Raw genomic sequence first — 13,397 nt, forward strand, 5'->3', positions numbered from 1 at the left:
TTTTTTATTTTTTCTTTTTGTTGTGTGAGGAGCCACACACACACACACACAGAGCAAATGCGGTGACGTCTAGAAGAAAGTAGTTGGCAAAACCAAGCTGTTACACACAAGCTTTGCATTTTTCTTCATATGAATTAGAAATAAAAATAATTCCTCCATCTGATCTTGCAGGATAGCCAGGTCCATGTACTATAAATAATGTTTAAAGTGAAACATTTAGTGTTCCTGAAGGTAGTGATTCATTGCAGAAATGGCAGTTTAAGGCAGCCGAAATGTAAGGTGTGATGGGAACACTGACATCAGAGAGCCTAGGCCTCTACTCTTACAGACAACATCACATATAATCTATGCATAAAATAGTTCAGCTTTTACATGAAGTTATTTCTTCTATTTTGCTCAGATGTGATAGTTAGAAATTTTGAAGCATTAAAAGTGTTTATTCATGATGAGCATATATTTTAGGGCAGCATTACCCTTCACCTTAAAAATCTGGGATCAAAAGAGATGCTAGTCTCTCTTGCTTGTCTGCAGAGGAAGTTAAATCCTTTTTCCGTTTTGGCATATTAAATGAAGTTCTTACGTTTAGCTTTCCAGATAACCTCTACATCCTTTCATTATCCTAGTAGTATTTTTCTCCATTTCATTTAATTTTTCTTCGTTGTAGCCTAGAATTTTTATTTCACTGCTTTGTATGCAAGTTTTGTATGCTGTTCTATTTGAAATTTTTGGTTGGCACGTCACGTTGTTTGCTAATAGTAATTTCTTTCACCACATATAGAACACACATGTAGTCTTCCAGATTGTGCTTCGCTTATAACAGCTTCTGCATATACCAGAATTTAGTTTTCATTCCTGAATGACAAAGTTTGTGATTTAAAGCTGTCAAATTAAATCCCTTTTATTTTACTACAATATTTGGGGTCATCTTTTTTTTTTTTTTTTTTTATGTTTTTCCAATCTGTCTGTGATCTGATACTACATCCCAACAGATTACTAATATGTTCCTTTTTTGACACTAAAAAATATTATTTAGTATTACTATATGTTGAAATCTACAGATTGAAAAGACTATATAGACTGAGTACTAATGCTGATCCATCAGGACCACCATCTGTAAATCTTTTCTGGGATGACAATTTACCGTCCTCTTTCATCTCTTCTGACCATGCTCGTTCATCTTTGGATTTTGTGCACTGCCATTTTCTTCATTTTAACCGAGAACTAATAATTTCACTTTTCCATTGTCTGTAGAAATAGCAAGTCTAGCATATGCTGTACCTGTGGTAAACAGCACTTCAGCCCAATGAATTTGTGTGCAGCTTTTTAGCTCTTTACTACAGAGACCGTTCTAGAAGTTTGCATTACTGAGATTAGATTTTGTCATTTGAATATACATCTCCCTTTTCTAAATGCAGGGATTACCCTTGCTGCTATCAAATAGTAGTACTAATATTGTGCTAACCTTGAAAATATATATAATTTATAGGAAAATCCCTGCTGACCTACCAGCATTTGAATTCCAGGATGGGGATTATAGAGTTGAATACATTTAAATCCTTTTATTTTTGCTTCAGCTTCACCTGTCTGCTTAAACTAATGTCCTACATAATCACTCAACTCAAAACTGAGAGGAGTAATATTTGCTTTTCAGCTCTGAGGCTGTGCAATGTTGCTGTGATCTCTACTTGATCCTTATATTATGGCAGCCCTGTGATTTCCCTATGAACTTTTTTTCTTATGTAGAACATTTGGAAGATTCATAAGGATTTCAGTATATTTTTGGCAGGTTTAGCTCAATTTAATTTCTGGTAAATATTCGTATTTTTGTGTGTCTTTTCTTTGGCTTTTATCAGATGTCTTTTGCACTCCCTGAAGACATTGTGCTCTTCTGATTTTAAGGGGATTAGCCATCAAACCATGTCTGGAGCCATGCCTTACGCTTCTGATTTAAGAAGCTCAGTTTAATTTTTTGCATGTTAGATTTTAAATTTCAAATATCATCTCCCTTCAGTATGCTGAGGTGGTTGGCCCAGTTGATTCCAAGTAGAGTTCTCTAATTTGTATAAGTGTACTATTTAACACTGAAAATAGCAATAATAATAAATCAGTTTGTGATCGGGTGGTCCTAGTTTGTTTTCTTTAACCATTTTTTTTCTAAATTAAAATTTCCTTTTTTGGTTCAATGCCTGATTTGTTAAATGTTTATCACTTTTTCACATTGAGTGTGGTCTATTTTGGGGCAGGGTTGGTAGAACATCGCCTCTTAATCTGTATTTAAGCAGTAATCCTGTGTAACGTTAGAGCTTTCTCTCCTGTGTACTTCTGGTCTGTAGCCATATCAAAGCGCATGTCTTTCTGCTCTCATCACTGAGGCACAATACTGTTGCTTTACCTTATTTTTCCCCCAAGTAACACCCATTCTTGGGAAACATGTCCTTGTTCTCTCATTACACATGCAGCATCATACCTTAAAATAGGTTATATGTGTGTGAATGTGCTTTCTCGCATGCTTTCTTCTGCTTTCCTCTTCCTCTTTGGTGAAGTTCCCCTTCTGCATTATTTCAGCCTTAGTCTGAAGAGAGAAGGATTGCTCTAGGGGCCAAGGTTGCCAATAACTAGTTGAGTTGGGAGCTTATTTATTGAAGTACAAAATACAAAACTTGCCTAGAACAAGTACCCTGTAAATGCAAGCGCATAGTTCAAACATGCAGTAATGCCTCTTGCTAACAGACAGCAGCACAATGGTTGCCAGTGCAATTGAGTCACTTGTTAATAATATTTATTAGGAGGATATGGACTTGAAAGCACTTGGGTTTGATGTGGCAGAAGGCGTGAATGAACCATACCTCCCTGGAGACTGCGGGATCTTTGTTACCAAAGTGGACAAAGGAAGTATCGCTGACGGTCGGTTAAGGTAGGGTTTGGCGCTGGAGATAATTGTGTTTTGATGATCAGAATAAACTAAATATAAGAATATTGTAAATTGTCTTCAGTTTTCCCGTTTTTCAAAGTTATTTTTTATCGTTGGTGATGTGTATATTACTACTGTTGGTTTGGAAATCTCACTGAGAAGACTGATGCTTAAAAGTGTTACGGAAATCAAACACTGTTTGACTCATCCCTTAAAACTCACCAGGATTTGAAATGTTCTTTTGTTTCTGTGTCTTACATACTCCATTTATTATCTCCTCAAACTTTGATCTGTTTATTTAAATGCTGGGAAAGACGTGAAGATGAGCTATTGAGAGAGGGCAAGGGGAGAGCGGAGCAAGGAATAATGTGAAATCTGCTCCTGTTCTTAGTGTCAGTAGAAGGTTTTTAGTAACTCTCTTCTCTCCTAAGAATTGCTTTTAAATAAAGAGCGGTCATTAGTGATTTGAGGATATACATTTGCTAGTGAAGTGCAGACTGGAAGTTCTGCTTTTCTTGTAGCTGCTATTTAATTCTTCTTCGGGAACAGAGAACTCCAGATAATTAAGGATTAGCGTATTGAGATCAGCTCTGTTGCATCCCTTTGCATTAATGTTATTCGTGTGCTGCATCCAGCAAAGTATGCTTATAACACTGACCTGCTTGCTTCTGTTCATCTACCAGAGTGAATGATTGGTTGCTGAAGATAAATGATGTGGATCTTACTAATAAGGATAAAAAGCAAGTTATAAAAGCTGTTCTAAATGGAGGTGGTGTTATTAACATGGTGGTTCGAAGAAGGAAATCCTTAGGTGGGCGAGTGATAACACCTCTTCACATCAATGTTTCTGGACATAAAGGTAATGGCTATAAAGGGCATAGGTAAATGGTACAAGTTTGTTCAGCCAAAAATGGCTTGACATAAAGGTACACATTCTGAGCCTCTGCTTAAATCCCACTGAAACTGTTACTTCCTCCTAGATGGGGATTTTCTTTAATTGTTTTTAGCAAACAAAGACTGCGAATGTTGATGATAGCTTTATTCTTTAAGTACAGGTTTTCTTTTTTGTTCTTGGGTGGGGTTGGTTGGTTTGTTAGCTGCCTGTCTGTAGTGTTACTGGGAGTGAAAGCAAGACTATTAAACCCATCAGTCACCCCAGCTTTGTATGATGTTATTAAATTTTGGGATACCCCAATCCTTGTTTTCCCCTCACTGTGTTCTTACTTCTCTAATAGGATTTTCAAAAACTGAAACTCATTTGGTTTGGTAGTAATATCTATTTTACATGCAGGCAGGTCAGACATGCTGTTTGAGCAAGGTATTTGAGTTGCAGGAATATTATTTTTTTTAATATTTTTTTTTTTGCACTTTAGATAGTGGGGTCAGTCTAGAAAATGGAGTATTTGTTGCTGCTGTTGTGCCCGGAAGCCCAGCTGCCAAAGAGGGTTCCCTTACTGTGGGAGATAGAATAATTGCTGTAAGTTTTAAAAATACATTCTCCTTTCTTATTTTTTTTATTTATTTTGAAGTGCTATCACTGATGCTACTCTTTAAAGTGCCAAACTTTCCAAATGAACTTTTGCTTTCACTGTGTTATTCCCTTTTTGTGTAGGCACTGAATATTTATTATGAATTATGTGTTTGTAGGCTGAGTGATTAATATAATTTGCAGGTTATTTGCTACACCTAGTTCATATGAGATTTTTTGACAGAGACAATGACTTATATACATTTAGCTTATATATAATGATACTTGTGATTTTTTTATACTGACTAGGAAAGATCAGTTCCAAAAAGACATCCCTTGGTCAGATGAAAGGTTTCTCATCTTTTAAATTACAGTATCACAGATACCATCCCTTTTCCAGGGGGAAGATTTTCCCCATGTGCATTTGCAGCCTTAAATTACTTGTCTGATGGATAAACTCCGCTGAAATGAAATGGAAGGTGGTGACTGTGGATGTACAAATGCATAGAGGCTAATGTAGTGAAAGAAGTGGTGTTACGCTGTATCTCTAGGAGGAATAGCAAAATTGTAGTTAGGAGGCTTGTTTTTTTTAGTGGAGAATGGAAAAAGACAGGACAAGGTCAACCAGTCTTCAGTCACGTATACATATAAAACTAGTGTTTTCCCTGTCTCAGAGATGCTACCCTACCTGCGACCTTTGATTTACGGATGTCTGTTGTGGTTTTTTTGTTTGTAGATCAATGGCATTACACTAGATAATAAGTCACTTACTGAATGTGAAGCTTTGCTACGAAACTGTAGGGATTCCCTTACCCTGTCACTGATGAAGGTGAGTAGGAGAAGCTACATTTGCAGGATTTTGTTGAACTTACACAGGATTATTTTAGTTATTCAGGGAAAAGTATATGAAAAAATTAATATATCATGTGGAAAAGTCTGCTAAAAGTAAGACCATCTGGATGCATTTCATGATGCACTCGCTCAACAGCTATTTCCAAAGTAAGGCTATTGTGCCATATGGTAGGAAATGAAACTTATTTATTGCTCCTACTTCTTGCCTATTTATTTGCTGGTCACATGAAATGACTCGTAGCACAATTGCTTCTTTCTTCTTGGTTTCTGCTTCAGAGCTGCGGCAGTTTTGTACATGAAAGAGACACTGCCTCCTGACCACAGAAAGGTTTGCTTTTAGTCAGGAGGGAGCTGTGCAGAAAACTGAACTCTGGCTGTCATGAGGATTAAGTACAAGGCTTTCTTTTTCAGGCTTATCGCTATAAAAATATTACTAAGTTTTGCTTATTGAGTTGAGAATCCCATTATGCTGGGCCTGTTACCTGGGCTTTGTGAGTGATAATTCCACTTCCAGAGAGCTTGGGGTTTTAAGAAAGTTAAAAGATGAAATGTTTGAGGGGAAGTAGGCAATGTAAGATGACTTATTAGCATCACTTCACAGAGGTATGAGTAGATTGCAGCTCCCTTCCCTGTCAGTTCAGTGCTTTTGCCACCATGCGGAGTTGCCCTTGTGGAATTGTTCTGAAAATATTTAAAAAAATTTGTAGCTTCATTTTATCTGATGTTCTGTGCTTTGAATCTATAAAATTTGATTAAAACTTTTGCGGCTGTAACTATACGTATATATTCAGTATATACGTATACTATACTTGGTATATATTCAGGTATAGGTAGGTGAAGGAGGCTGGAATAGGCTTGATACTAAACAGAAATCAGCCATAATAATAAGGTGATCACATGTGGTTTTTGTTTTAGGTTTTTCCTCAGAGTTCATCTTGGAGTGGCCAAAATATATTTGAAAATCTGAAGGATTCAGAAAAAATATCAAACTGTAGGGTTCACGCATCAGAGCTACAAGCCCAAAATAAAAGAAATCTGAAACTCAACAGCTCAACCCAGACTGACATTTTCAATCCAGACATCCTGGATGGCAAGAAGGACCAGAGTGATCAGGGCAGCGGTGCGTTTTGCGATCACAAACCTTTTCCTAATAACACATTGCGAGTAGACTCTCGTAGGAACACAGTGCACAGTTGCCACAGTAATTCAGAACACAGTCTCAGCTCCTTCAGCCCAGAGACGTACGGGGACCAAGGCTATGGGGCTGTTGACTTGGACAACAGGAGGCTGCCTTTCGAACCTGCGGGAGCTGACTGTATGGTGGTTGAGACCGCGTTTGACAAAGGACATGGAACTAAGCATAGTGGTGGTACCTGGCCAAAAGTCATGGTTAACATCTCAGCGACGGAAACAGAAAAGTTCTCTGTGTACAAAAAGCCAAAACAAAGGAAATCTATCTTTGACCCTGATACTTTCAAAAGACCACCAACTCCTCCCAAACTGGAGTATCTTTCCCCTAATCAGGTGACAGGCCATTCACCTCAGCCGTCAAAAGCTGAAGTGGCTTCAACTCCTCCAACTCCTCCTAAGAGAAGTGACTCGATCAAATTTAAGCATAAACAGCAGGCAAGCTCTGCATCAGAGTCTACAGTAACAACTGGATCACCGCCCACCAGCCCAGCCACTGCCCAGGCTCCGGGGTCCTTGGCACTTAAACAGGACTCTGCTACTCTCAAGGGGCGCAGCAGGAATGCCGGGCATTATTATCGGGAGGAGGGAATTGACTGCACTCATCTCTCTTCAAGGAAATCCTGTGAAGACGACATTGGTTTTCAAAGAGTTGAAGAGCCAGAGATTAAAAGACCAAGGCCAAAATCAGCTCCTGCCCTGAGGCATAAAATGACCCCTATGCCCATTCCCAATCCCACGCTTCAGGTAGAAGCTTGGTATATTGAAGCACAAAACTAGAAACCTTAATGTGCATTTTCAGTGTGGTTTTGGGTGGTCAGTTCCTGTAACAGGAGAACCATAGCCCATTCAAAAAATCCAGGTCCCCCGAGAAGCTGCCCTGGACGCAGCTGGCACTTTGCAGTGTCGCAAAATCCAAAACCAGTCGATGGAGCTGTGGTGTTTAACAGGCAGCAGTGGCTGCCGGACAGAACGTTGGGGTTCTGCTTAGCAGCTGCTTCTTGGGGTTTAATGCTGCTTGTTGGAAGATCTGGGCTCGCTCTTGTATGTTTTTGACAACTGAAAAAAAAATTCAATAAAAATGCGGAGGCAGTTTTAGAGAAGCTGAGAATAGGGCCTCTTAACTTTTACAGAAGTTAGATTGGTTGCCCAGCTCACCGTACGGATTAACGGAAGAAGGCATGCCATTCCCAGTGTTGGGGTTTGTAAGCCTTTCTGTGTTTCCATATCATGTTGTAAATCTAATCTAGAAATCATAGAGCGTGAGGCACCTTACACTGTCAAGATGGATTGTTTATGAGAATATGGTTTAATAATACCGTTCGAAATGAGAGTATAATTTCTTAGAATAAACCCTGCCGTGGAGGTTGTGGGTCATGTTTTACCAGGGTACACAGAAAAAACCCCATTATGCGATCTAGGAAAAACCTGTTTAGATGACCACATTATATAAGGTGGCATAATGAATAATACAGTTTCATATTCACTGCCTCAGCTTTGCTCAGGTGGTAGGTACAGATATTTTATTCTGCCCAATTACAATCAGAATTTTCAAAAAGCATTATTTTTGCTTGTATATAATCACAGCATAGTGACTTAAAATGTCGTATTCTTTGCCTGTACTTGTTTGTACCTGGATAATCCCATCCTCTTCACTTCAAGGTTAAGCTACTGAACACCTTTGAAGGCGAGATGGTTGCGTATGTAGAATATCAAGTTGATCTCTCAGCACCGGTAGTCCCCATGCTTTGTTGTGGTGTGCTGTGGTGAGCGTATACGCTGTCCTTGTTATAACTGTAGTAATATTCTTGTAGGGAGTGAGGAGTTTCCAGCCGTAACAAGGACACATGTAGGTGGGGGCTTATACATAAGGAATTTATTATCTGGAATAGACAGGTATTTTTGTCACTCACTGTCTAGGAGACCAGAAAGGATAGACAAGGACATCTTAAAATTGTTTTACATGCTGCCCAAGTGATATTGCTGATATCATGTGTTGGTTTGTGATGAAGAAGAACATTGTATAATACAATTATGAAGTCTTGGGTTTTAAGGTTACTTGATGTATTAGTTTATTTACATTCCTAGGGTTAAATTAGGACTAGGTTCTGTGATTCGCTTCTAGATTCTGTGATTCTCTTTTCGGGGTTTTTTTCTCCCTTTAATTTCTCCCCCATCTTTCCAGAAAATAGGCAGAGCTTTGTAACTCTGAAGTTGTTGACTAGAGAGCAGATACGGTATCGTGCCTCAAAATGTGGACACCATTCACTCTAGAAATTTCTTTCTGATGGAATTGTCTGTGTGCATTACGACTACGTCAGGTTGTGTGACAGTAGTGTCCAGTCTGCATGTTTTCATGACTGAAGCAGCATTTATAATAATAAAAATGCATATATAGAACATGCAGTGTAGTTTAATTTGTAGCCATATTGGGCGTTATCCATTTCCTTAGTTGTGTATACACACAGTTGAGTTTGTGTACTTTGATAAGTTGATAAATTTAACAGAACTTTAATTCCTGAGTGGCAGGTGGTACAATTACTGATACACCCGTGTTAGCAATCAAGTATTGGTTCTAAGAACCTCTACGTTTTAGTCTTTGTGCTCTCAGGAGCTCTTCCTTTAATTAAAATGCTGCTATCATAAGAACTGTAAGTACCTTTTCGGTAATTATTTTTCACTTACGACATTCTTCAATCTCATTTTTTTTTGTGTTGTATGTCTCACACGCGTACACTCTGCATACTGCGCCCTGAACTGGCAGCTCTCTGGCATCGCTGGGTGTCTGAGCTGTTCTCATGTTCCTTAACTCACCAGCATCTGCTTGTTATGCACAAAACAGAAGTTGTGGTGGTTCCAAAACCTGATTTTTTTCTGTTGAAGAGAGGTTGCTCCACACGTATCTGAAAATACAGACTCAGAGGAAAACGTTTTCTGGCTTTTTAGCCTGGTCTTCTTCAGGAAACACGGAAACACTTGCAATAGTGACTGAAATAACAGTTGAAATGTCCTGTGAAAGCAGTATTTTAGAGGAGAAACGTAACTGAATGCTGGGTGTTTTATTGTGTAGGAAAGTGTATCAGTTAAGTTGCAAACATTGGCCGAAAAAGATTACAAAAAAATAAAAAGGACTAACAGAACAGGATGGAGGAAGAAGGAGGAGAAGTGAATAGTATCACTGAAAGACGAAGGTGTAACAAGCACGTTCTGCAACAGATGCTAGGAAGTCCAAAGTTGCTTACTGCCTACAAAGTCTAGCTATTTTACTTTTTGTCTGCTGAATCCCCAACTTTCTGTAATCAAGTTTCTATGTTTTTATAGGTGCAGAAGTATGCTCCAGCGAGTGAGGAGCATCTGTCCCCAGAGCTGCAGGAATGGGCACCCTATTCCCCGAAACGGTCTGCTAGGCACAGCGATGGCTTTGTGCCTGCCGCCTTGTACGCTGGCGGCATGTCAGCAGGTGAGTGACAGCACCCCTAGTTACTTTCGAGGAATTCCCCAAGGAATTTGTCCGTATTGGACAATATTGGGGGTTAGTCGTGAGAAAGCGCAGAACAGACATGACTCACACAACATATTTCTGTGGTCTGTTGTAATCTGACCATGGTCTGCCTAGCTTTTGGACTGTAAAGAAGTGAAACCTGTTTAAGAACCATTCAGGGAACTGAGCAGCTCCTGGCTGAAAGATTTGTTTCATCAGTTTCTATGCGGCAGAGTATTGAAGACTTTAGTGGTAGACAAGGTGTAGCCTGCCCGTTAGGGAGACAAGTAAGATTTCCAATATTTTTGAAAGTGGACAGTAAATGGAGGTGTCCCAAGCTTTAGCCTCTCCATTTCTAAAATACCTCCAAGGAAAATGATCTGGTGTTCAGAAAGTGCAACACATGAAGTTCTGCCTATTGGAATCCAATACGTGGAGTATCTCCAGTTGAGTGCCCAAACTGGTTGTGATCTTCATCTAAGTTAAAGGTTAAATGCTAGTGTGTTTGAGACACCGCACTGCTGAAGAGGGGACTTGCTAGCAGCTCACACAATCAATATAATCAGGTAGAACAGGAGTGAGTTAGCGTGTTGTCTCAGTTGATCAAACACTAGTTGGTATTGAAGTTCACGTTAGCAAGAATTTAAATTGGCACTGAGTAAATGGAGTGCTTCAGGAGCTAATTAGGGTGTTGTATGCTAGTTGCTTTGAACTAGTCAAGAAGCATTTGGTCAACTTGTTGCCAGATGGATTGTTCAGTCCCTAGCTACCTTCAGCAGCTGCATAGGAAACTTGATTTTCAAATCAAGACAGTATTGATTTTTATGAGTTACCCTCAAATCTTTGGAAAGCCCCAAACTCCTGCACATTCTAGAAATCATGGAAGACTTTCTTCTTACTGGAGACCAGGGAGGAGGTAATGCTTTGTCTGTCTGGAACAAGAGACAGCTTCAAACCCTGTTGTCCTAATCAGTTTCCAGAATGTAAAGATGTGCTCAAGAGTAGCTCAGATCAAAGAAGCTTTGGCTCGTCTTTGATTTCTTTTACTCTTTTCTCTCTCTTTCTCTCTCTTTTATTGATAGCATTAAAAGTTTTAAAAGGTATCATTTCTGACTAAACGCTTTATCTTATCTTGATACCTTTGCATAATAAACCCAGTCAAGTCAAACCTGCATTAGACAATATGATTCTTCATCTGGAACTGTGAACAAGTTTTTGCTGTTGTATTCTGACAACTCATTTAAGAGGAAATTGGCAAGACAGAATTTGATTGAGTACTGAAGGATAAGTGTACTTAAAAGAACAGATTGAGTAACAAGTTTCATAAATAAATATCAAAATACTATAATTTCAAGTCATAGGACACACTAGAACTGGGAGTCTTTGAGGCAACAGAAGAGGAAGAAGAGTCATTTTAGCTGCAGTCAGTTCAAATACCAGATAAAAACTTGCATTCCTGTCAGATGACTGTTCAGGGAGAATTGCAGAATTTTTGTTGCTGGATGAAAAGGTTTGATACTTGAAACCAGAGAAGATCTTTTAGTTATTAGTGCATATTAAAATGATATATTGTGTAGAGGAATGAAGCTGGGTTAATTAGCATTGATAATATACAACTGTGGGCTGGCTTCGGGGCGGGGGGTGGGTTGGCTGATGTAGATAAAGTGCGGGTGTGGCTGCTTCTGTTAAGTGGTTGGGCAGCCGAGGAAGAGAGGGGAGGAAGAAGCAGAGAGAAGAGAGAACGCATGCCCTGGGTGAGGAGAGACTAGGAGAAGGCAGCAGAGGGACTGGCATGAAGAGTATGTTAGTATGTGGTGGTAAAAGACCTTGTTGCAGCTGGCTAGTTTGGAGAGTGCTGCGACAATACTGTGAATGATTTCATTTCTGGTAATATAATCTGCTTTATTACTGACTCATTACAAAATTATAAACCAGTTTTTAAAAATGCATGTACTACTTAAAAGGTGTCACAGTGCTTAATAATGTATTTGTCTGTATGCTAATAATTCTTATTTATCATACATGCAAAGGTTATAATAAATTATTATATAAATGTTTAAATATATTTGAAATCTGTAGCTTATATGCTAATGATAAAATGTGGTTTTGTCATCTTAAGCAGGTACGGTACCGAGAAGCTTGGCACCATGCCCTGCAGTAACTGCTGTCATGAGAAACCCAATTTATACCGCCTGGAGCCACAGAGTTCACACCAGCAATTGCCCATCAGTTGCTAGCCAAATATGCCATCAGCATCTGCATCCCAGGTGTTTTGAGATTTAGATCTCCTTAAATTTCTGTTTTCATTAGGGTGAAATTGCTTCTAGTAGATGTTTTATACAGTGCAGAGTGAAACACGCTGCTGTTGTGTATTATTTTGACTCAGGGTTGTCAAAACCATTATTGCACATAAATGATGTGCCAGTTGCTTTCATGTCTTTCAGCACGTGATGGATTAGGTTTCCCTCTGCTCCACAGGCTGATATTGTAAAAGAATATTTTTTTTATGAACTTGTGTAGTGTTTTTTCTTGTCCTTGCCAAAACGGATAAAGCCTTCCCCTTTTTCTGTAGTGCCTTAGGCTGTTTTTCTTCTGACTTCTCTTAATTCATAAATGATGGGACAGTGGGGAAGCGGGAGGGAGAGGAGCGTTCATTTTATTCAGAGATAACCAAAATTTTTTGTTGACCAGTTTGCTGTTTGCTGAGGTGCTACGCCCAGTTCTAACTGTTGCCCTACTCTCCTTTTCTTTGGATGTAGTTCCCAGCATCAAGGTCGCCTGAGTTTGGACCTAAGTCATAAACACTCCAATGACTACTCTGAAAATGCACGTACAAGAGCATCCCATGGCTCAAATTCGTTACCATCCAGTGCTAGACTTGGTAACTAGCTTTTCTGATTTATTTCCTGTGGGGCTCCCATCTATTGGAGACAAAAAATAAATGGAAAATTCCTTAAGTACATGCATTATGGGATTATCATAGCTAGCACAGCCTAACGGCTTCCTGTGTTCCTTTGCTTCATTTTTTTATTTTGGGTTTAGGACTAAAGGTATTCCCTGAATGTAGCTGTGTTTAATTCATTCTTCATAGTCTTTCTTTAAATGCTCTGTGTGCGTGAGTGATTCTCCTTTCTGTCCCTGTTACTGTTTGGAAGTACCTTTATAAAGGTGGGAGGCCCAGCCAAAGTATTTTTGAGGTTCAGTGAGGTGGAGAGAAGAAGAGAAAAGAAGAGAGCGCCCAGAACAAAAATTCAAGGATGACTAATGGCCTAACGTAAATCGTAGTATCGGAAGATAAGTTACACTTATGTTTGCTTGAGTGAGATGTAAGATTTTTTATGCCTATCTTAAGAATACCAAAGCGAATGCATGCTTTGGAGCAATGACATTTTAACATTTTAGAAGTTTTAAAACTTCTAATTATGTAGTAACTTCTTCGTGCATGTTTGTGTTCCTGTGTTCCATCAATGGTTGGCAGTTGCATCTGAATAGAACAT

At 39.1% G+C, this 13,397-nt stretch overlaps 1 protein-coding gene across 3 annotated transcripts in view; it reads left to right on the top strand.

Moving 5' to 3' along the window:
• Nucleotides 1-13,397, top strand: part of DLG5 (discs large MAGUK scaffold protein 5) — a 108,895-nt gene that overhangs the window by 76,389 nt on the left and 19,109 nt on the right. For 2 of the 3 annotated variants that reach the window (XM_055720479.1, XM_055720481.1), the window contains exons 12-19: nt 2,787-2,914; nt 3,595-3,770; nt 4,285-4,388; nt 5,116-5,208; nt 6,147-7,166; nt 9,741-9,879; nt 12,020-12,167; nt 12,660-12,781. In XM_055720479.1, the coding sequence (XP_055576454.1) occupies nt 2,787-2,914; nt 3,595-3,770; nt 4,285-4,388; nt 5,116-5,208; nt 6,147-7,166; nt 9,741-9,879; nt 12,020-12,167; nt 12,660-12,781 (1,930 nt within the window). The remainder of the gene's footprint in view (nt 1-2,786; nt 2,915-3,594; nt 3,771-4,284; nt 4,389-5,115; nt 5,209-6,146; nt 7,167-9,740; nt 9,880-12,019; nt 12,168-12,659; nt 12,782-13,397) is intronic. The other variant, XM_055720480.1, reaches the window with a different exon arrangement.

This window comes from Falco cherrug, chromosome 9, assembly GCF_023634085.1.
Source record: "Falco cherrug isolate bFalChe1 chromosome 9, bFalChe1.pri, whole genome shotgun sequence".
NCBI lineage: Eukaryota > Metazoa > Chordata > Aves > Falconiformes > Falconidae > Falco > Falco cherrug.